Source organism: Pavona decussata, unplaced genomic scaffold (genome assembly GCF_977016875.1).
Source record: "Pavona decussata unplaced genomic scaffold, jaPavDecu1.1 SCAFFOLD_366, whole genome shotgun sequence".
NCBI lineage: Eukaryota > Metazoa > Cnidaria > Anthozoa > Scleractinia > Agariciidae > Pavona > Pavona decussata.
The window spans coordinates 481,826-505,000 of NW_028145742.1; the positions used below are offsets into that span (position 1 = coordinate 481,826).

General features: G+C 38.9%; 4 protein-coding genes, 1 long non-coding RNA gene and 1 other non-coding gene across 12 annotated transcripts in view; 2 read left to right on the forward strand and 4 right to left on the reverse strand.

Annotated features, from left to right (window-relative positions):
* The window catches only part of LOC146452553 (uncharacterized), a 172,781-nt gene that overhangs the window by 125,750 nt on the left and 23,856 nt on the right, over positions 1-23,175 (reverse strand). The gene's annotated exons all lie outside the window — the stretch shown is intronic.
* Positions 1,440-5,890, reverse strand: LOC146452566 (uncharacterized). Its single transcript, XM_085097576.1, has 4 exons — positions 5,680-5,890; positions 4,789-4,830; positions 3,399-3,541; positions 1,440-2,149 (listed from the first exon to the last, which is right to left on the reverse strand). Exons 1-4 carry the CDS (start codon positions 5,778-5,780, stop codon positions 2,031-2,033), a joined length of 405 nt encoding a protein of 134 aa, XP_084953702.1. The 5' UTR covers positions 5,781-5,890; the 3' UTR covers positions 1,440-2,030.
* Positions 3,747-3,819, reverse strand: Trnas-uga (transfer RNA serine (anticodon UGA)). The gene has a single exon. It is a non-coding gene; the product is annotated as a tRNA-Ser (tRNA).
* Positions 6,984-13,394, reverse strand: LOC146452568 (uncharacterized). 2 transcript variants are annotated; one of them, XR_014859683.1, is made up of 5 exons: positions 12,938-13,394; positions 10,874-10,915; positions 9,827-9,993; positions 7,538-8,008; positions 6,984-7,475 (listed from the first exon to the last, which is right to left on the reverse strand). XR_014859683.1 is itself a non-coding variant. In XM_085097575.1 (4 exons), the coding sequence occupies exons 1-4, from the start codon at positions 13,036-13,038 to the stop codon at positions 7,893-7,895; spliced, it is 426 nt and encodes a 141-aa protein (XP_084953701.1). In that variant the 5' UTR covers positions 13,039-13,394; the 3' UTR covers positions 6,984-7,892. The 2 variants fall into 2 exon arrangements, 1 of the variants encoding a protein (XP_084953701.1); XM_085097575.1 differs by having other exon boundaries at positions 6,984-8,008.
* On the forward strand, positions 14,586-20,916 carry LOC146452569 (uncharacterized). Of its 6 annotated transcripts, none has more exons than XM_085097581.1 (6): positions 14,586-14,724; positions 17,093-17,152; positions 17,703-17,753; positions 17,950-18,030; positions 18,790-18,920; positions 19,311-20,916. In XM_085097581.1, the coding sequence occupies exons 2-6, from the start codon at positions 17,136-17,138 to the stop codon at positions 19,421-19,423; spliced, it is 393 nt and encodes a 130-aa protein (XP_084953707.1). In that variant the 5' UTR covers positions 14,586-14,724; positions 17,093-17,135; the 3' UTR covers positions 19,424-20,916. The 6 variants fall into 6 exon arrangements, with proteins under 6 accessions (XP_084953707.1, XP_084953706.1, XP_084953708.1 ...); XM_085097580.1 differs by lacking the exon at positions 14,586-14,724 and adding an exon at positions 15,473-15,840; XM_085097582.1 differs by lacking the exon at positions 14,586-14,724 and having other exon boundaries at positions 16,469-17,152; positions 17,950-18,024.
* Positions 22,205-23,175, forward strand: part of LOC146452570 (uncharacterized) — a 22,700-nt gene continuing 21,729 nt past the window's right edge. The window contains exon 1 of the mRNA XM_085097531.1: positions 22,205-22,358. The gene's annotated coding sequence lies outside the window, so the exon portion shown is untranslated. The remainder of the gene's footprint in view (positions 22,359-23,175) is intronic.

The following is a 23,175-nucleotide window of genomic DNA, read 5'->3' on the forward strand; positions in this document are numbered from 1 at the left end:
AATTATAACAATTAAAAATCAGCTAAGACTCCCTGTTCTATAGTTACATTGTTCCACCCATGTAGGGATGGCTACCAAATATAGTTTCATCCATGGAGTCTTCGCCCAGACATGCAACACTTGCCCCTTTGCACACCAGTTTTTTACCAAAATGATACTCCTGTCATTCTAATAGCGTAGATTGTGTGTATCAGGGAACGTCCTCGATAAGGCTAACCCCTGACACCCCCTGCCAACTTTCACGCATTATGCATGAGTCTCACGGCTGCAGAAGAAAGATATCGACACACATCAAGGACACTTTCTCACACCTGACTCAGAAATCCGGATGAGTTGCTCCTTAACATATAATTAATAACAAAAATTCAATTGAATTTCCACAAAAAAGGCGCTTAATGTTGACTTTGTGTCCTAACTGTATCACAACACGTTAAAATTTGCGCAAAAGCTTTCAAACATCTACAATCGGTTCGAATCGGAAGGGTTCAAAGGTCGTTGGAATATCTTCAGACATTTTCGGCAACGGTCGGAAGTCTTCGGGAAATTGTCGGAAATTCTCGGAAATGGCTGCATGTGACGTTTTCGGAAATACCGGTCATGACGAGACGAAAATCTCACGCATTTGACTCAGAAAAAGTTGGCTGGACAAAAACTGTTGTAGTTGTTGTTGTCGTCGTTGTTTTCACATTAGCTTACGTAACACATGAAACAATTATTCCGGAGACAACTTAACATTGACCTATTGCGACCTTTCGATCCAGTGTTTGATTGGATTGGAAAAATGGAGTTCGACTAAATAAAGTTTTCAAAATATATCCCGAAATAAAGTTATGTTACTCACGGTGGAGTGGTCCTTTGTCTTTTCTGTCCGTTTCTCCCCATGTATTTGGTGGATAAGGCGTGAAAAACACTCCATTCCGATTCAGACAACCGACAACCAAGACGAAAAGCAAGCGATTTCTGAACAAAAGGCGCGGGCGCTAAGCCAAGCGCTTAGCGCCCACGCCTTGTGTTTAAACGCTTGGTTACCAAGACTTAACGAATGCTGGCGGAAATCAAAATGGAATGTTTCTGTCCGCAAAAAATATGGGGAGAAACGACCCAAAACGGCAAAGGACCACCTGATCGTGCGTATTAAGCTATGCTCAACCATACTCTATTTTTCCAATCGCTTTTGCCTACGGAGTATACAAAATGACTTTGGAAACGAGCTAACTGTCTGGCAAGGCTGCGCTAAAAGACACGATAACCAACGGCACCCCATTTAGGCAAAATATTTACATTGTTGTCTCCTCTGTTCTCTGATGGTGTAGCGCCCTTTTAAAGACAATTTTGTGTAAGCTAATACTAACAGATTTTGATCTGTTCGGGATGTTAAGCTGAAAGTTTACATTGCACAAAGTTTTAAGAAACGAATCAAAGAGCGTCTGCGAAGGATCGGAGGCTACTGGATGATGAAGTTTAATATTGTAAGGTGCACGTGGAAACAGACTGAATGGTTTATACCTTATTACTTACAAGGTATTTAGAATGATTCAAAGCCGTGTAACAAGTTAGAACGGTTTTCAATCGAGTGTCGTAAAACCAAAACCAAAGTAATTACTCTGGCCAATCACAACAGGAGCAAACAGCGCAATGAACCAATCAGAATTCAAAGCAAATTCATGTAACCGGCGCCAAGCGCGGGAAAACGCATGCGAGCGAGGCACGATTGGTTTTGGTTTTACATCTTATTGGTTGAGAAAGTGGCGCGAATTTTATCAACCAATCACAGAGCGTAGTAATGCAAAACCAAAGCAAACACGCAATTACTTTCGACACTCAATTGAAAACCGCTCTAAGCGCAACAATTATGACAATTATACTGAATTATAGTAAGGCTGCAGGCTCACTGGAATTGAGGTCTTTAAACGAAGGGTGTTTCTGGGTCTTTGGAAAAGTATTTTAGCTTTGAACTATCCAAAATGAAAAACTATGAGATCTTGATTAAATGGCGGTGTTAGGGGTAGAAAAAAGACAAGACATTATTATTAGTCGTTGTCGCTACACTTGGAACAACACCAGAGCACATATCCCAACACAGCAATTGGCAGCACAATGGCCAACACCACCAGATAGAACAGGAGAAGCAGGAGAACCCAGCAAATGCCTAGAAAATAAAAAAAAAACATGTTATCATAACCTTACCAAAGGGTGACTGAACTATTAGGGAGCCGGTCAAGCAACGACGACGGCGACGACGGTGACAACGCCACAAAACAAAAGGTTTAATGAGCAAAAACAATCTCTCTTCACGTGCGTTTTACATTTTGGTACATTTCTATGTCGTCCTCTTCAAAACAACAACGTAAAACGTGAAATGATCACATTTAAGGTTTTGTGGAGAACATGAACGCACGACGGTGAATTTTTCATTTTCTTTCTTAACTTGAACGCCATTCCTACCAATTTGGTTCCTAGATAGTTCGCCATTGTTCTAAAAGTTGAGAGAGTTGAAATAATCGCGAAGTAGCACAAATGAAATAAAGATATATTTTCGGGTGACGTTTTCGTTGCCGTTGCCGTCGTCGTTGCTTAAGCTCCCTAATTAACTAATGTAAGCCGCTCGCGCTGTGGAACGTTCGAAGGCGACGATTGAGCAGAACTGACGTGTGACCAATGGCGAAGCAGTTCATGCGATCGTAATTGATAAAAATAAGGAAAGAAATAAATCACTTTATTTAAGTACCATTAACAAATCGTCGTCAGTTTTCTATGGTCTAACCATAAAATGACATCATAAAATATTCAAAACTCAAGTGCGGCGAGTGGTTTCAATGCCAAGTTTTGAATATTTTATGGTGTCATTTTATGGTCTGTAAGAGTACAGACCATGGAAAACTGCTGTCGATTTGTTTTTTACAATAACATGGAAAAAGTACAAGCGGAAGTAACTATTTTTGTCGTTGAGAACGCGCGGGTTAAATTTTTATTGTCTGTTCTCTTACAGACAATAGCTACGAGCAAATCAGCGCGCGTGAATTTTTACCGTTATTGTAAAAATAGATTAAGCGCATGCACAGAACACTTATTACGATAAAACCATGACGATAGCACGAAAGTGTTTCATCAAATACCACTGATTCTATTGATTAATAAGAGAATTAAACATCAATGAGTATTCACTGTCAAGCGACACAAGTCATAGCAGTTCTTGATACTCGGTCTGCATACCAAGAAAGAAAGGGAGAGACAAATTTGTGTCTGAACCGCAAAGGGGGAGAGCAGAACGCGATCGATGGAGAAGCGCGGAGGGGGCCCTTTCTCTCTTTCTCCTTTCGCGATCAAATTAACTCGCCCTCCAAGGTTTAATATGTGGTACCAATTAAGGCAATACTTCATGCAGTGCAAGATTTTACCTTTTCCTCTCAAATTGTACCAATCGTACTCGCGGTCACACGAAAAGCAATAATAGCTGCAGTCCCGCTCAGGGGGATCGTCGATCACAACGGGCCTGGGAGCAGGTAACGCTTGCTGTTGGGGGTAGCTTGATAGTGCTGGCCTTGGGTTAAATAAAAAAAAAAAATAAATAAAAAAATAAAAAATAAATAAATGCTTTGTTTATAGTGGAAATGCACTTAGCTACCCAAAGCTAGTTTACAGGCATTCCACTCAGAAATAACAGGAAACAAATAATAATCAAATCAAACATAACATGTTAAAAATCCCAACTGGCAGGAGGCAAACCAACTGGCTATTTACAAGCGTGGCCGAGGCGGGGCTTGAACCCGGGACCTCTGGATTTCAAGTCCGGCGCCCTTACCACTGGGCCACACGGCCTCCTTGAGGTTGTTGTTTCCAGAACTATTGAAAATAGAATCAAAGCTTATCTCTCGGCTCGTCAACTCCAGTTAACAAGAAGGAAAATTTTCCGACTTTTTAAAGGGGAAGTATCAGGCAAAATTGCTGTCATTTCAAAACCCAAAAATGTTTGTCTGACCAATCAGGTTAACAACCAGACACGTATATACCACCTACTGACGTTCCACAATTCACTTGACTCTGAAGATGACTTCCGCTCAGGTTGTCGAAACGTTAGTCAAAGTCACCACAAACAGTCCTTCTCAGGACTACACTCACCCGGATGATCATAATTTACGTACTTATGAAATAATAATTGTTAAGTTTGCTGTAAATTATCACCCCAGTGCAATAAAACTGTCGATTAGTGCCTCTGGCCAGAGACAGAGAAGGTCGATATGGATTGAAACTTAAAAAATTTTAGGCTAATGTTTTTCAAGTTCTCGCATTTTTGTTTCCAAAATGCGCTAGAACAGATCACGAGTTGTCCCTTTCAAGAATTGAGTTTATTTCTTTCCTCTCGTCATTCTAGAATTATAAGGCAGCTGATTGAAGGTCTTATTTTATCATTTTTAACAAAAGATACAAAATACCCCATGATACTTCCCGTTTAACTGCAGCTGAAGTCGCGAATCTTGGCTATGTTCTTTCCCAGAAAGCTCGTGACCATTGCCCGTTCCGAACTTAATAAAGGGACTGGGCCCTAGTTTACACATAGTTCAAATTGCGTCATATGAAGAAATGAACCCCATCGCCAGAAAGGTCACATAAAAATTAGTAAGAAACTTATTTCACAGCATTCGAAGAAGTCTGCGTCTTCAAGTCTTCTCAGAACCTCTTGTTATACAACAAAAATGCAGTGGAAACTTAAATCAACGAAAGTGTAAACTGTAATTATTATGTTAAAAAAAATATTCTACCAGAAGAATAAAAAGTTTTCTGAATTACCCGCCAGCTGCCTGCACGGTATTTATCTCAAAAGCCACCACGCTATAAAAAGAAGAAAAAGACATTTGGTCAGAATATTGCATATAAAATTATTGTTCAGATTTTTTAACGAAGGAATAATTAATTTTCCTTTGTTGACGGAGTCCGGGTTATCGAATTCGTCCAAGCGCGACGGACTTCGATATTGAGAGCGAAAGCTAAGAGGAGCCGCTTTACTCAGAACGAAACTATGCATAAATTCTTGTACTGTTCGAATGATGAGGCAAACTTTAAAGATAAGTCTTTTTGCACCCCGCTGAATTTCTTACGAAACTAGTACGAAAAAATGGGAAAAATTTTAAATATTCTCAGAAAGGGCGAAGTTCTAGCTGTTTATACCAACTTGAAAGTGACACTAACTCTTCTTCTTGAGGAAATATAATCAACTTTTGGCGTGAACAGGTAACTCACTATTTGGTTTCGGTTTCCGAGAAAACTATGCGTGCGTCACACATCACTTCCGCGTATGGCTCACAATGTAGGATCGCCCGGGACTTCTCTATCTGTTGGAAGCAGCTGTTGAGCAATTTATATCTTAAACACATCAAGAACTGGAACAGAGCCTTGCACACGTCCAAGTATCAGATCAAAATTGGAATTTTGCGATCTATTCTTTACCCAATTACCGATATTTAGGATTACAAATTATATTGAAGGAAAGCCTTATTCAGTCACTTTGTTCGACTTCTTGGCCGTTGCCAGAGCGACAATGTATATAAACAGGTGATTTAAACAACTCCACTTCTAGTATTGTAAGATTTGTTATGTAGCTATCTCCCATTGTCGTCCATCTCCTGAACAGCGAGTTCAAGAACAGAAAGCGAAAGTGCAACATACATAACTCAAACAAACCCCTCATCCGTTGCAGCTATCACTGTTTTCTTTGCAACCGCAACACCTCCAATCACGGCGTGCTCTTCACGAACAGCAATCACGGCGTCTCCACTGCTCATTTTCAGTTTCTAATTTGTTCAACCTTTTAACTTGTTCACCACCCAACCAGCTGAAAGGGGAACGGCTTGTTGCGAAAGTGAAAGCCTCGCTTTCAGGCCTTAATGAACCGATTATTACGGCTGGTGAGGTCACATTTGATTGCAGGCCGCGGACGACTGGGTATTAGTCTGCAGAGTTGTCACATGCGTAGTTATGGAAACTAGTATGCGGAGTTGTTGCGTCATGCGTAGCTATAGAAACTAATTCTGCACTGTTTCGCATGATGCGTTTGCCACTCATTCACATTCCACCGTTTCTTCTCGTAGTCAACTGTTCGACCTATCCACCTCACTTTTCAGTCTCTTAGCAACGTCATAAGCATACAAGCATACGAGTTGACGCGAATGCGATGGAAAATACAAAACTGATATCGCCGAGGAGTTTGATATATGAATCTGAAAACTCTTAACAATTTCAGTTAACTTGTAAAGAGCAGTGAATAGAAGGGGAATTTGTTTTGCAAGAAATAGTAGATCAATATGTCTGTAACAATGCCAAGTATTTCATGTTTACAAGTCGCTTTCCTTAGCTTAGAAGATAGAGAAGAGTTGGAACGTGCCCAAATCTTGACCAACGGGGTAAGAATTAGACTGAAACATATATGTTTTATCAATCAAAGCATAGTTAATCAAAGATGACAGTTTAATTAAGTCTACGTCACGCATGACAAGTCGGTTTCCGAGAATGACTCGGAAATGAAATTTCGAATTCTTCTTTGTAATGTCCGCCATTTGAATGGAATCTTGAAGATTTCTCTGCATGGAAATGTTTCCGAAAAAGACGCATTAACTGAAAAAAAAATTCAAAATACTTCGAAATTAATTGTTATTTTTGAAATTAATACTTTATACCGTAATGTAAAGAAAAAATCATGGCTTTGTACTGTCAATAAACTGATTGCACAGCCCGTTTCAGGCTACTTATAGGAATGAAAAGTTCAGACACACCAGTGTAAAATAGTCGCCATTAGAGAACGGCTAAGCTTATCAAAGGTCACCTTTATATAAAGGTTTTATCTTATTTAAATAAATTTACGAAAACGGGATTTTATTTGTGAGAAGAACCATATATGAAAAAATACCATAACGCTTGTGCTTTGTGCGAACAAGTTAATTGCAGGGTTTACTACCAACATAACTAAATACAGGTAAAGACAATGAAAATAACTTGTTTGAATTTCATATTTTAATTACGAGAAATAGCAAAAAATACTTGATCAACACTGAGGGCATGGTTGTTCTAAAGCCCATTAATACTAATCCACAATTAAAAATTAACCGAGGTTTTCATCTCGCTCATTAAAATTTTTTTTAAAAGCTAATTATAAGCTAGTGGTAAAGTCAAAATAGAGGACCAAAAATCCTTCTGAAGTGTCTTCACTGATTTGCTGTAATTAAACTCGAACTAAAGTCCACCCTAAAGGGGCAGTGTCACCTATTTTTAGTGTCCCTGTGAATAGCCAAAACGTATTTTTTGCAATGGAATTGTTAAAATAATGATTTAGTTTTGTTAACAATAACCCTACTTAATGCACAGAAACCACCGTTAATTATGTTTGGCTGCAGATGGCCGGGATGGAAATGGATTGCACTTGAAAAAAATGTCTTCCTTGTGTTTTAGAGAAGTCGCTGAAAGTTTAATAAGGTTTGTTCTTGCTGGGAGAAAAAAAATAATATTTTGTTCCCGGTGTTGTAAAAGCAATTTCATGTTCTAAAACGTGTTCTTTGTCAAATATTTGAGCAGTTTTAAACAAAATGCATCAAAATCGCCGTGACAGAGCCCCTTTAACTTCACCCCGGATTCGCTTAATCGGGCTTTGAACAACTTCGAAAGCCAATTAACGCTAATCCGCGATTAAAAATTAACCGAGGTTTTCATCTCGCTAATTAAAAATGTTTTTAGAAGCTAATTTTTAACTAGTGGTGAAAAAAAGTCTGAGTCAAAACTGAGGAACAAAAATCTATTTGAAGAGTCTTCATTGATTAGTAATTAAACTCGAATCAAACTTCACGTTAACCAAGGATTAGCTTAATCGGGCTTTGAACAACTGGGCCCTGGGTCCAGGACAATAATCAGTCGTCGCTGCAACAGGTAAGACATTGATGCACCCATGACAGAACAACAAACGGAAGAAGAATAGCACCGACGAGCAGATAGAGCAGAAGAAGCAATAAAACCCAGCAAATCCCTGAAAAATAAAACAAGTCAAATATAAGAAAATACGAAAAAAAATATGATGAATGTTTATAAAGCAACTTTTGTGCTGAACCAACCTCGTTCTCAGGGCTTTTACAAATTTTTAAGGGAAAACCCTGGGGACGAGGCTGGTGCTGAACCCGATTAAGGAAAGAAACCCAAATGGATGATCATATCTTATTTCGAAAATAACAGATAGATAGATACATAGTTTAGATAGATAGTTTATTAATCAAAAACCTTGCAGCCACAGGCTGAATTACGTTTGATTCACAATAAAAATATACAAAAATGAACGAATGACAATACAGGGCTAAAAAAAAGCTAATATAAAAGGACAAAATATATAATTAAGAGAACAAAATTACATCATTGCTTTATGGACATAGTGATAGATAAAACTATTTCGAGTACGGATGGTGTGGAGGCGCCGTGTAGTAAAAGAGTGCTTACTCCTTAAATTGACTTCGCACTCATTCTTGGGAGGCAGTAAGCTATACAGCTTGTGCGAGCGATTAGACAAGCAAAGCAAATAAACTGCTGTTGTGAATTTTCTGCAGTCACAGTACCCTTTCGGAGTGAACTAATTGTGAATCGGTACACTGTAAATTCAAAAGATCTCTTTTAGCCCCCAAAATTAGGGCTGAAATGCGTAATCCCAAGAGCCGGAACGTACCTTAGGACTAAAATGATTCCGAGATTTGGCTGAAGTGATCTTCTCCCCAAATTGTGACCAAAAATGGCCCTTTAAAAGCTTGAATAAGCCCCAGGTCACCAGGGCTAAATAGGACATTTTCACTATGGCGTCATTTTACTACAACTACCAGAATCCTTCTGGTTCTTCTTTTCTCATGCTAATTAGAGCTATTGTTCTTTGCTGTCCACTGGGATTACAAAATTTGAATTTGAAAAGGAAAACTGAAATGAGCGTGCCCTCCGTTTTTGTCTTTAACGAAAAACAAAGGCCCTGCTCCGAACTACTCAACAAAATAGGTTTACCATCACTTGAGAAGCAACGCCTCGCAAAAATAATTTGCACAGTTTTTAATGCAATTAATAATGAACCTGTACCAAAAAGCATAAAAGAACTGATCGGTCTTAGAAATAATAAATACAATCTAAGAGGAAGTGACATTTTAAAGCGACCAAAGGCCAGCACTACAACTTATGGCCTTAAATCGTGGAGGTTTACGGCACCAAAACTCTGGAACTCAGTACCTGACTCAAGCAGAAAAGTGACTACTTACAAGGCTTTTAAAAACAGTATCAGAACACTAGATCTGGCAGGTCTACTATGATCGAGTGAGCTTTTCACACAATACGAATTATTGTAGTTTTTTATATCCATTTATTTCTTTATTGTAAATTTTTGTTTTACGCATGATGATTAATTTGTATTAGAAATTTAAATTTTACCTAGTATGCCATTTGATGTTTTTTAATTTGGGTTAGTTATTTTAATCTTTTAGTGTGAAATACCTGTAAACTAGCTGGTGAGCCTAGCTTGCTGGTCTCACAAAAGCTAAGCGTATTTTCACAATAAACTGCTATCTATCTAAACTGCTATCTAAAACGAAATGAATTCTGGAAGTTGTAGTAAAATGACGCCATCATGAAAATGGCCTATTGGCGAGCATTTTGGGGCTGAAACAGATCTTCACATCCTCACCATCACTGACTCTCTGAGACAACTGACACGGAAAAGAACTACAATTTACGGTTTAAAGACAACCGACTCTGACTGACATTGGACGGAGAACCACTCTTACACTTTTGTTATACGTTCAATTCGTGTGTTGTGTATACGCACCTTTTCCTCTCAAATTGTACCACTCGTATTGACTGTCACACCCAAAGCAATAATACTTGCAGTCTCGCTCTGGGGGATCGGCGATCACAACGCGAGTTGTTGGAGCGGGTAACGCTTGCTGTTGGGGGTAGCTTGATAGTGCTGGCCTTGGGTTGTTGTTTCCATAACTATTGAAAATAGAATCAAAGCTTCTTTCTCGGATTTAACATTACTTTAACTTAAGATTTTATTCATTTAATTACTTTTATTTGTACACAGAAAATCATTTATACAATTTAAACTTCATATAAAAATTTAAAGTAAAAGCAACTGGTTGATATGATTGCCGTTTGGGAGCAAAATAAGAAAAGTGCGCTTTTGCCTTCCGTTTGAAAACCCCCAAGGAGTCACACTCACCCCTGTCTCAGATTTTGAGGCAAAAGAGAGAGAGTACTCCATATAATGGCACCGCAATAACTGGAAGCTCATTTCCCATTACATTTTCTAATAACCTGCAATCAAGCCCACTTTTAGCAAGGTCCTTATTTACATAAGTCTGCTTGTTTTTGTTTTATTTTTTCCTTGTTTGTTTTCGTCTAGTCTTGTGGTCGTTGTTGTTGTTGTTGTTGTTTCCGCGGAAATAGTTTTACCAACTGGCAGGAAATTAGGACCTGGTGCTAAATTCATAGCTCTTTCATTCAATGAATACTTAAGCCAGGTTCACACTTGTGAAATTAAGCACAAACATAAGTACAACCACAAGCATAGCTTACGAAATTTCTTGTGTGAACCGGCGTGAGCCGGATCACCACAAGCTTGTGCTTGTCCTTATTTCAGAGCCGGGTCTTTAATATGTCACTAGTGTGAACACTTGTGAGATAAGCAAAAGAATAAGGATAAGAGGTCAACCATACTAAACGCGTTTAACATGAGAAGCATTGCACTGTGACAGTCTCAAAGCATGGAAATTTTACATTTCCTTTTGGAGTACACGCGATAGTAACTTACATAGACGGTTCTTAACGGTTGTAACAAAGATTTAATATCGAAACAGAAGAAATATTTTACCTGCCAGCTGCCTCCACAGTATTAAGCTCAAATGCAATCACACTAAAAGCAAAATAAAGATTCTTTTATCACATGTTGTCTTTAGCAACCAAAATCAGTAAACATGAAGACGTCTTCTGTAAGGCATGTAACAACAACAACAACAATTTACTTGAAAAACAACAGAATGAATGGCTTGTCACGCAAAATAGTTACAAAACTAATGGAGGCGGGACAAGACAAATATAGGAACACTTTAGAAAACTAACAAGAACTTACAAATACAGACATACAAAGACTTTACGAAGTAACAGATTGTAAACTTATCTTATACTTTCTAGAATAAGGTGTCAGTTGTTAGGAGACAGAAAATCGGGTGGCTGTGTGGGTGTCCTGTGGCTCGTGTAAGCCTGTGTCTTTTCTCCCTTTTTGACCCAGGTTTATCAAAGGGATTTCGCACTGTTTTCATGCTCAATATAATACTTCGAATGCATCATTTTGAAAGGATGGTGTTGCAAAATATTATTTGTTTATTTCACCACACACGTTACAAAAAAGCAAAATAAGAGTACAAAAAATATGTATTACATAGCAACTGTTGAGGAGGCCTTAGGAGAAACCAAAGGCCTTATAGAATAAGGCTTCCTCACTGCAGAGTTGTTACATATAATGTTTGAAGACTGTGAATCTTGGAAATAATATCACTCTGAAATTGGTACGCACTATTTTGAAGAAATTCAAAGGACTATCATAAAATTTATCCTTCCAGTTCTGGCAAAAGGAAAGCGCCCACGGTTAGGTGTAAGGAGAAGTGAAAGGATTCTCTTCGACCGAAAGCTTTTGGGCAGTACCTTCGTTTGCCTTACAAGGTGGTTACAACTTTTGAGTCTGTAGGTGGCATCCGAAAGTGCAACCATTCTGAAAATGAAAGCTCTATAGGACCCTATAGCAGTATTTTATGATGGCGAAGTTCAGTTGTCATACATTATCAGTTTCTCAGCATGAAATTCGATAATTTGCTTCATTTCGAATTGGGCCGTGATTTGAAAGGGGAGGTTTAATAAACCGGAAAAAAAAATTCATTTCCTCATAATTTAAGCGTTACATGATTCCTTTATCGAGCACGATTGTTTCTCGCCAAGTGGAAGTTTCTGAGAAACTTTGAATACCGTAAATTTTATGAGTCTTAAAATTAGCATATGGTGTACAATTGATGCATGAAATTTAGAAAATATGTGAAAGTACAACTTACACCAATCAATTCTAATTTCAATTTCAAAGTGAAATTTCATACTGACAAAGTAAATTAAACTTTTACTCATTTGCGTATTCTAAAACTAGCTGCCCAAATGTGGTCATGGCGCTCAAAATTCGTTGTCTCTACACAAGAGATTTTCTGCGAAATAAGTAATTTCGTGTCTCGGTGAGAAAACTGAAACAAAGACCATCTCCAGCTTTTCCGCAATAAAACTGTGCTTTGCTATCAGTATGTTGAAGAATAAAAAAAATTATCCTGCTTAATCTTGCGGAATATCCCCTACTTTTAGCCAACTCGGCCTACTGTCTCTTCGGCTAAGTACTGATCAGGCTACATTCCGCGCAATTTAGCAGGATAATTGTTAAATAGTTCTAATAATTGAAGCTCGCAACTTAGTTCAATTTCGGTATTACTATGACACTGCATTAAAACTCTAATTACTCTGTCTTTGGCAGAATCCAGCAAGACCATTGTTGTCTCTTGACGGAGTTACATGAAACTTGTCTAAAATTCATCACTTCGACTCCAGTAGCTTTAAATCCATTTCCGTGTAAAGTGACATCACGAAGAACTACCACAGTCTAACGAAGTCTCAAACTCTGAAATATGAGTTTTCGAGAATCCAGCTCTCTTTTCTCTTCTTATTACATACGACAGTTTTCGTCTGAACAACATATCATCTTTCCTACGCATGGTGCACCTATGTGACATTCGGCTTCACTTCCGTGGTTTAAAACTAAGATGTCTCTTTTGAGTCAAGCAACGAAAACGAGGTTTGAAAATATGGAGGAAAGAGGACGAATCTAAAAGAAAAAAATCGAACTCACCCCTCTTCCGTTGCAGCTATCACTGTTTTCTTCGCAATCTCGACACCTCCAATCCTGGCGCGTTCTTCACGAACAGCAATCACGGCGTCCCCACTGCTCATTTTCAGATTCTAAGTAAGCTTAACTCAAAGTGTTTTCACAGCTGTACTCTTTCCAGCAACCGTTGTAGGGCTTGGTGCCTTTAAGCTACTCGCTTGTCCAAAACGTCAGCTGTATTTGATTTCCTTTAAGAAATTTTCACGCTTCAAGTCTCAGTTGCATGAGCCGCAGTTCCGCTGTTAATATTCGGGAAGATTCCCTTTCGATCGGCTTTCGCATCGAGACTTTCGGTTTCGGCGTATGCCGGACGGAAAATGGACTCCGCACTTCTAGTTTCGCATGCAGAACGGGCAGAGTCGGGTCGAAAATATGATAACCTTACTGTTTCTTATGTTTGGTTGCAATGTTGAAAGAAAAAAGAGAAAGAAAAGGCTAAACTTTGGCAAGATTCAGACTACGTCACGCATGACCAGTATTTCCGAGAATTGAAGTGAACATTCAAATTCTTCTTTTTAATGTTAGGCATTTGAATGAAACTGAAACTACAGCTATTTCAATTAACGTTGTCGGATCAAAGTGTAAAGCTGTAAGACAAGACCTCAAGATTCTGTGGATTTTTTTATGAATAAGTTCATCAGCTATGCCTCGTCCTTCCAGTTAAGATATACGATTGGGAGCCATTTGGATGAAAAAAATGATCGGATATCAAGTGGATGAGGTGGCAGCCTCTTTGAAGATGTCTTTAAGCTTTTATCCGACAACGTTAATTGAAATAGCTGTATATGAGACCTTTAGAGTCAATAAGTAGTTCATCGTCGGTTTTTGGTTTTTACAACTCTTGCTGATCACATGATTGTCCAATGTGGCACTGGTGTTATTGGCTCTCATGGGGAGCGGGGGAAGGGGGCAAGGTGTTGTAGCGGTCATCGTATTGTGATTTTTGGAAGGTACTCCGAAAAGGAATTACTCATTTTCCCCAGTCTTGAGTCTTCACCATGTATCCGCCATATGGGCAGGCGTTCGCTCTGGAACCAAAAGTCGCCGTACCGTCTTTGGGCGACTTAAAGAGGCACTGTCACGGCGATTTTGCTGTATTGTGGTCAAAACTGCACAGATATTTGACAAAGAACCCTTAAAACACCGGGAGAAAAATATTAATGTAAGAACAAACCATAATACGTTTTACAATAACGACTTAACCAAGTTAGTACACACTGAAGAATTTTTTCAAGTTGCAATCCATTTCCATCCTAGCCATCTGCAGCCAAAAATAATTAACATTAGCTTCTGTCCACTAGTGGAGTAATTGTTAACAAAACTGGATAATTATTTTCACGTTTCCATCGATAGAAATTTGGGGCTCTTTGGCTTTTCGAGATGACACAAAAATAGACCCCAGTGGTACGCCTAACTGGCGTTACAATGCCTCCTTGAGCCCGGCATTAAGTGAAGCCAGGATCAAGGAAAGTCTGTCATTTTAGGATTATTCCAAGATAATGCAGATATGTTTAGGCATTTTTATGAACCAAGATTTTCATTGGCCACCCGGTATGCAAATTATGTTTCAGTTTCAATCCATGAATTATTATTTTCAATTGCAGTTTTCGTGCACATTAATACTTCAAAACTTAATTGGTTGATGAATGACTTCTCGGTGATAATCTTCGATACGAGAACGAAATACTCAAACGATTTCAAAGACTAGGATTGAAAGTACAGGAAGCTGATGTGAAATTGCATTACACCAGGTAAGTGAAATAGATAGCGGGAAAAATAGCCGTACCAATACTGATGTAAGCCAGGAATTTTGCAAATTGTTTCTACTGGCGAAGAAACTGATCAATGTGCTCAGGTAGAAACTTTCTACTTCCCTTCAAAACTATACTTCCACCTTTCCAGTGGGGAACATAGGCACAAAATATCGTCGAACTGATCGAAAGACAACTCAGTGCAAACCATAATAAAATCATTAAAGTTTGCGGTTAAATATTTATTTAATCCCAAACATGTACCTTGAAATTGTATCTGCCTACTTGGTGAAAACTTCTCCCAAATTCCGTGATCGTTTCCAAGCTGGTTATGCAGCTTCTGTTGTTTTGATAACAACTCCATGATAATTTTTTATTTCTTCTAATGTTTTTTTCTCAATCTATGGGATTTGAATTAATCTCATTTAAGCTCGATATTGTTTGTACGAATAGCTAAATTTTAATCATTGTGGCTTGCTGAAAACAAATAATTTTACTCTTTCATAAAGCGAAATTACCTGCCTTTCAATTGAATTTACAAGCTTCCCTACATGTGTAACGTCCATTTGCAAAAAGATAGTAATTTCTAGAGCTTTCCAAGTTTTTACATTACTATTTACAAATACTTTCTTTACGTCAAGGAATTTTAAAAAAGTTGGCTCAATCAGATATCCCAAAAAGCTTTCGTTTACCATTTATGTTTAACGACTTTAAATTTTTTTGACGTAGGTATTTTCTAACCTTTAATTTGTACCTCGCCTTTCTCAGTGGCACAAGAGTAATATTTAACTTACTAATTAAAATAAATGGGTTCTTGTAATGAAATCTTTGTAATGGAATCACCTTCGAGATAAGGCAAATTATATATCAAAATACCAATTCAAAATTGACTCCGTGGGTTTTTAATACAGCAGTCGTCTGACGTTGTCTGACGTCGATGGTGGTTTCTGAACGAGATTTAAAGTACGGAGAGTCGAATACAACAGTGTGAAACAATACACAATCCATTTATGAAGACTATACATACCGGTCTATAGTATAAAAACTGAGCTGCGTTTGCTTCCATTTTGATCATTTCAGTTCTTCAGCTATATCTCTCAACATTTTGCCATTAAGGTACGTGGAGATCCGTTCAAATTAAAAAACTTTATTTTAAGCAATAGCCAAACATGCAGAATCCTACAGAAGAACTTTTCGTCAAATTATAGCTTAAATAGAAGATAGACCCGAAAGAAAGCCTGTTCTGAAAAAATTCAGACTTGAACTCAATTCCAACCCATGACTTCTGCGATGCCGGTGAAGTGCTCTACCAACTGAGCTATCAAGCCAACTGGGAGCTGGTCATATTGTGAGTTCACAATATACCCGTGAATGATGAATAAATGAATATGAATATAAATATACGAAACATATATTTGAACTGCGGATAAAAGATAAAATAGAAGAAAGATCCTCGCAGTTATTTACACAACTTAAGCAGGTTGCAGACTTAAATAAAATAGAACACTATTACTGATTCATGCGATGTTATACTTTGAAAAAATGTTCTCAGTTACTTTTTAAGTCCTGTTCATCGTTTATTTCGTCAGTATTTTAGTTCTTTCTTTTTTCATTACTTTTTGTAAAAAGGTTTTCTACTTTTTCCTTTAAGTGTTTATAAACGTATTTGTTTAACATACAAGAAAGAAAAATATTGACAAATTTTCTCTAGCATTGTGGATATTTAAATTAGTGCGGCTAGAAATAATCAACAATTATTCCACGAGCGCGCGTTAGATATCGGAGCTGATAAACAGCCAACCAGGCACGTAGCACGGATGATGATCTCATATCCAACAAGCGTGGGTGAAATAATCGTTTTTTAAAAAAACAATCAAGGTCAGTAAGATCTTGCTTATTTTGTGTTTCAAGAAGACGATTTAATGTCCGCCATTTGTCGCCCATTGTATTATGGCTGATATCACATGGGCGCTAAGCCAATCAAAACTCTGGAATTCCATTATCCAATGATCATGTTTCTTTATTTCCTGAAAGCATTTTTAATGGCCGACATCTTTAATGACAAAAAAGTATGCAAAATATAAATTCTCCAGCAGACATGAAGTCTACCAATGGGCATCGAAATGCACCAATCACAGCAGACCATCGTGATATAAACGGTGCCGCGTAACCAGTCGACATCATCGCCTGATGAAGACTAGCGGTGAGCAGTCGAAACGTCGCGATTTACATCTCAAAGTGACTACATCGTGAGACAAACGACAATACACTTATTATTATTGTATCAACACGATGAACAACGACAACCTCTTTCTCGACATTGACCAGGAAACTGTGGCGAATTTTCTGACCCATTACTATTTTTCAGCTGAAAGGTCCGCTGAAACTAAGGTTCACATGACGCACAAGCCATGGGGGAAGTTGTAGAGTAAGTAGAGATATAAGAATCTGTTAAGAGATGTTTTTTTTTTACTGAGAGAGGAAGGAAGGCAGGCAGGGAGGCAGAAAGGAAGGAAGGAAGGAAGGAAGGAAGGAAGGAAGGAAGGAAGGAAGGAAGGAAGGAAGGAAGGAAGGAAGGAAGGAAGGAAGGAAGGAAGGAAGGAAGGAAGGCAGGAAGGCAGGGAGGCAGAAAGGAAGGAAGGAAGGAAGGAAGGAAGGAAGGAAGGAAGGAAGGAAGGAAGGAAGGAAGGAAGGAAGGAAGGAAGGAAGGAAGGAGGGAAGGATCGGTCGGACGAACGAACCAATGAACCAGCGAACGAACGAATGAATGTTTGAATAGAGGCACTGTCCACGGAGAGGTTCTTCAACCACCGTTTCCTGCTCCAGTTTTGTGAGTTTTAGTATCGGTGGTCTATTGCGAATCTCTCTGGTTGTCTCATGGTTGGCTGGGCCAATAGTCACTCACGCCAGTTTTTCGCGTTTTGGCATGGTTTCAGTTCTGAGTGAAACTGATGTAGACTATCTGTTTATATTGTCAGGTGCGGCACTCAAGTTGATATAAGGGATGAACAAACCGGTATTGAAATCTGGTAATGTACTTTGTAAATTATTATCCGTTAAGTAAGTTGAAGTGAACACAAGAGATCATAAATTTATTATTTATTTATTTATTTATTTTGGAATTGGAGACTAATTTACACAATTCATGTCAATTTTTGCTACCATCATTTTTCGCCGGCTGGAACATTTCAATCCTTTTATTTTTTCGTACATTCCTTCACACAGTACATGCAGAAGTGTTGGTGTCCAGGTAGAAGAAGGCGACTTTAAATCGCAAACAGATGAAAGCAAAATAAACAAGTATGGGTAAGAATACCTTTTCAGTAACTTTGTTTGGGTTAATGAGCCCGAGATGTTTCAGGGTTTTGCGGCCGTGATATAGCGGTAAAGTGGCCACTTGTAAATCGGTATAGCACCATGATAGCCATTTTAAAAATAATTTTGAAAAGGTTCTTCTCAAGCACAGCCTATCTCGTCACCAGAGTTCGGGGCAGACGAAGTTGCGCCTGGGTCATAAAGATGCATCACGTGGTTAAGCAACCTCTCTTTCGGAAAGTGGGCTTGGAAACGAGGTTGATGGGAAAAAAGGATTCGGAACGAAGAGTACTCGTTCTTGCTACAATCACAACTTCAAATAAAACTGCGTATCTGAGTGCTATTAGGGTGTCATGAATATCACCCAATTACTTTGAAAGTAATTTAATACAGTACCTGGAAAATCAAGAGCTTCACTTTTCTGAGCTTGTAATATTACTGTCAGAGGAATGTAGCGACTAAATATTAAGCATCTTTTTTTGAATGTTACATTTACTTTTATCAACCGGTCTAACTCCAGCAATTCAAAGAGTGGATAACTTTATTCCAGTGGATAGGTCATAAATCACGTCAACTAATCCATTTTATTGCTGGATAGTGATTTATCAACTGGATAAGATTATCCTCTTTGAACGACTGAAGCAGACTCGGAATGGTAAAATTGAACGGTTTAACACGACAAATCCTACTTCTCATTCTCTTTTCGTCACTCTTCTTCTTCTTTTTAATATTCTTCAACTGTTTTTACAGAGAAGGTTCACCATCTACTGAAGTAGATATCGAAGGAGGAGATGAAAGGCTACCAGAATATCGCTGTGAGTACTGTTACGGATGTCTGTTGTGCGATCGTCGGCACGCCTGGTACAGTCTTCATGGCAAAGGTCTGTCTTATTTGTGGTATTTAAGTCATTGCAAAAATAGAGAAGATATCTAAGAGATAAATTAAAGAAAGTCCCGTTTCTGCAGCTAGTGGATAACGGAAGTCTATACTGTATTTCTTTCGAGTGACCGAGTATCGCTTTACTTCTTTATAAACTGCTGTGGTCTGGAACACTAGCCCGCTGTCACAATTGGTATTGCCCATAACTAAAACTCAGACATTAGTAACGACAACTGGTAACAGCATTCCAAGTAACGAAGAAACGTTCGTATCACAAGTTTGGGTTGCCTGTGAGCAAACGACATATGTTGACTGCCAAGCAATCCCAGCAATCTTAGTGCTCTACGATCCTTCCCAGTCCCTCATCAATCTCTTGTTTTTTCTCTTCCAGCGTGTCCATGGGTATTACTCCTGACGCCTGGTTACCTAGTCTTGGGCGTGGTGCTCTTGCCATTCTTTTTTTGTATGGGTATCGCTTACTGTGTAGCAGCGGCCACTGAATGACGATTCAGATCGATCCTAAAGCCGAAAACCAAACAACGCATCTTCAGCTACAGTGCATGGCAAACTTTGTTAGCTTTTTGCACAAAGGTCGGCAATGCAAACTGGTCTGATTGAATGTGCCGGACCTGTGTCACGGCGACTTTTCTTGACTATCTCTTATTCGCCTCTCTTGTTTTGAGTTTCACCTTCCTTATGCTCCTGCGTAAATAAATTCTTAGGATATAAAAGTATTACACAATAAATCATCTCAAAAAATGCCGAGTGACTTCAAGCCTTGTATCACTAATGACCTAATCCTTATGTATACCTTATGTGTACCCTTATGTATAACTGCCTTTGATTTTGAGTAGTAATTAAAAAACGCACCGCAAGACACATCTCACTCGGGGTCTTTGTGTCTCCTCCGTGAGCTCCTTTTGGTGTTTCGTAAATATTTTGATGAAAACACTTTAAAATGGTGAATATGTGGAAAAGGAAGAGACTCCACGTGCGCAGGTGAACAAGTAACGTCGAAACCTTCGTAACTGAGCTTGCCTGAGTACTATAAGAGTGTGATGCATTATGTTTTAGTTTTGCTGTGATGCACGCGAGGTGAGATAGAAGAGTCTCGCGAACGCGCGCGTTTCCTCGGAACGTAAGCAAGTGGAGACCGCCCTCGGCAACCTCGCTCTCAGGGTAACCTCTCTCTTCATCTCCTTTCCTCTTAAGAAAAGAGAGGACCCTGGGAACGAGGTTGTAGACGCGGTAGTTTGGAAGTCAGCCAACCTCGTCCCCAGTGCTTTTTGATTCGCTTCTCCGTGGCAGACAAGGGACTTCAGACATCGAACTTCCGAAACTAAACGCCTTCATCACACTTCCTGAACAATTTCGATCAGTTTTATATTCAAAATTTGTCTCACTCATACGTACGAACTTTTCCAGTTTTGGCCATCGCATCGTCGTGCATTTCATTTCCATGCAAGCTAATTTGTATATAAGAAGCTTATCCCTATCTACGGGGATTCCTCTAAAACCATAGAAATTACTGTAAGAAAAGTAATTTTCTTCGTTTAAATATGGGATTTTCCATTTTACGAATAAAACGGTCTGTCAAAAATTGGTTGCCATGGTAACATTAAAGTCGCTGAACACTAACCACAGCAAATTGTTTCTAAATAAATTTCTGAAAAAGTGACCAAGCCTTATGGTATTTGTTTAAATATTAAAAAAGTTACCCACGTTCAAAGTAGTTGAGGGCGGAATCTGCCCCCCTCCCCTTCTTGTAGATAGGGTTAACTAGATATCCCTTTCCAAAATATTCCCACAGTAGAAACAAATAAACGGGGAAAACTTATTGAACTAAGCTTAGCTACTCATCCATTTTTATGACGAAGCATACAAAGTAAGCAAAACAAATGACATAAAACAAGGCCAGTTAAACTGCCTTTTCTTGTTTGGTGTTAGTTTATCTGGTTGCTACTTTACATCAAGATTTTTTTTTCTTTGTTTCTTTTTTTTTTCGTCGAATGTGTTTTCCAGCGTTAGAAAACTGTATAGATAAAATCATTTCAAGATAACTTGCAAAGTTAGTTGCTTGATAAATTTGAATTTACATGTAAAATTTAAAAGGGTTCGACTAGCTCTTTATTTGTTTTGCCTCTTGTGAAAATAACATTTAGCTTGACCACGGTAGAACAGTCTTCTTTTTCTCAACGTTTAAGAAATTAATTTGGTTGAATATAGCAATATAGTAATAAGTTGGACAGAACTCAGAAATCGGAAGTCGGAAATCTGAAGACCGTCAAGTCCGAAGTCTGAAGTCCGAAGTGCGAAGTCTGAAGTCCGAAGTCTGGAAGACCAAAATCTCGAAATTACTATATCCCTAACAAAAAAAAGGTAAAAAACGATTTAGGGAAACATTTCATCAAGAAAATTAACGATAATAAAACAGCATGACGTTTCGACGACTTCATGTCGTCATTGTCAAATGAGTAAAATGGAAATGACGGAAAGGCATATTTATAGGTATTGAAAGTGAGAAAATAAATTAGCATGAAAGCATTCAGGTAAAGAGTTTCGCGCGAATGGAATCCGCTTGCGTGTTCAGTTCCGGTCTTTTGTAATCTGGTAGAATGTAGTGCAGCTCGCGGTTGCCATTGCAGGTGTATAAGGTATAAACTCAGATAGATAAAATGACATTTCCAAAGTCCGAAGTTTGGAGTCTGAAGTCCAGTCTCTGCCACGGTAAACCGTGGTTAATTTACGTGCCACCTGTGGCATGCACGTGAGACACTTTACGCCATACTTGACGTACGCAAATGCCTTTAGCGGAAGCAGCAGAGATAACCGTCGTTGTTGTATCAAAGCAAACAAACTAAACTGACGTCAGACCTCACGCGACGTCTGGCACGTATACAACTCGCCACAGTACGAGGAACTAATGCTTTGTGGTTTTCTCCGAATTAAAAAGATTATTTGCGCCGCGTTTTCGAACTGAACGATTTTTCCATCTTTGCCATTTTAATTTTTGGGGGAGGTTTATTACAACTTATTTGTGAGAAATTCACAACCAGTGAGTGTAACACAATATCAACCGTCCGTTTTAAGAGGAGTCTTATTCAAGAATGACCCTCCCCCTCTAAAAACGACTGCGTGGGAGGCTATTAGCCGCCTTTCAAAGATTTTGAATGGTTCTGTTACAACTGTCAATCAATCTACAATAGAAGACAAACTGAATACTTCGGCCTGTCTTGTGGCTGTTTAAGCCGATATAAAGTGTGAGCAGAACTTGCCTGCAATATTCTCTCACTAATAGTGCACCGTGTGTTTTTTTTAACATTTCTGTGGCACGTTCTGGACCTCGTATGCGTTTTCAATCTGGCCGTGACGGATGCGTTTTCGAACTTCTTTTTGCCTGTGTGCTTCAACGGATGCTTTCTCAGGAAAGAAAGATGAGGTAGGTGGCAGGTTAAATAATTCTGATCCTGTAGAATCCGTTGGTCGGTTCAGCTTGTATTCAGTTTCATGTGCAAATCATGTCCACGCAACTTCGCCAACCAAGTGCTAGCGTGATAATTTCAAAGTGTAGAGCAATTAGCAAGGTGCAGTGTACTGTAGAGTTTGGGGCGGCAGATGAAGGGCTGATACAAATCGGCTAAACTGAATTCATTCCTTCCTTTATCTTTGCACGTTGGGCCGTCCCAGATCGTCCCAGCGCGTACAAGTGTACGAGGGGGGCCAGGGAGCTGTGCCCTCCCCCAAGTGGTCAAAGAAATGATGTCAGTTTATCCTGCTTTACACTGGTCTGTTATTCGGACACTAACTCTCTCTCCTCAAATGATTAGCCGTACATTTTACTCAAAGGAAGAAAAACAGCCTTACGCTGTGGGGAAAATGATAAAAACGACATATCTGCTGATTAGTAATACACAGCCTCTGGGAATTTAGAATTTTCCTGAACCACCCACTTAGTATTAAATAATAAAAAAAAAACATAAATGCTCCTTTGTCGTCTCAGAAAGAGTAAGTGAGCTTAGCCTCTATTATGCAAACCCATGACAATGTCTAAGCAAGCAAACCACAGATGAACTATTGACAGCGCTAGAAAAAGGGACTTGTCTGACCATAGCAATGTGGCCTCGGTTCGGTTCCCGGACTCCGCGTCATATATGGGTTGAGTTTGTCACCCCCTAGGTTCTCGTCCTTTTTCCGAGAGGTTTTTCTTCGGGTGCTCCAGTTTTCCGCTCTCCTTAAAAACCAACATTTCCAAATTC

Bases quoted from the DNA above. Each gene is read 5' to 3' on its own strand.
- LOC146452566 (XM_085097576.1), bottom strand. From the start codon at position 5,780: ATGAGCAGTGGAGACGCCGTGATTGCTGTTCGTGAAGAGCACGCCGTG. The intron at 4,831-5,679 runs GTTTGTTTGAGT...TTCTTTTTATAG, and splicing joins ATAGCTGCAACGGATGAGGG to CGTGGTGGCTTTTGAGATAA. The intron at 2,150-3,398 runs GTAAAATCTTGC...TTTATTTTCTAG, and splicing joins GTACAATTTGAGAGGAAAAG to GCATTTGCTGGGTTCTCCTG.
- LOC146452568 (XM_085097575.1), bottom strand. From the start codon at position 13,038: ATGAGCAGTGGGGACGCCGTGATTGCTGTTCGTGAAGAACGCGCCAGG. The intron at 10,916-12,937 runs GTGAGTTCGATT...TTTTGCTTTTAG, and splicing joins ATAGCTGCAACGGAAGAGGG to TGTGATTGCATTTGAGCTTA. The intron at 8,009-9,826 runs GTGCGTATACAC...TTTATTTTTCAG, and splicing joins GTACAATTTGAGAGGAAAAG to GGATTTGCTGGGTTTTATTG.
- LOC146452569 (XM_085097577.1), top strand. From the start codon at position 17,870: ATGTCAATTTTTGCTACCATCATTTTTCGCCGGCTGGAACATTTCAAT. The intron at 18,031-18,789 runs GTAAGAATACCT...CTGTTTTTACAG, and splicing joins AGCAAAATAAACAAGTATGG to AGAAGGTTCACCATCTACTG. The intron at 18,921-19,310 runs GTCTGTCTTATT...TTTCTCTTCCAG, and splicing joins GTACAGTCTTCATGGCAAAG to CGTGTCCATGGGTATTACTC.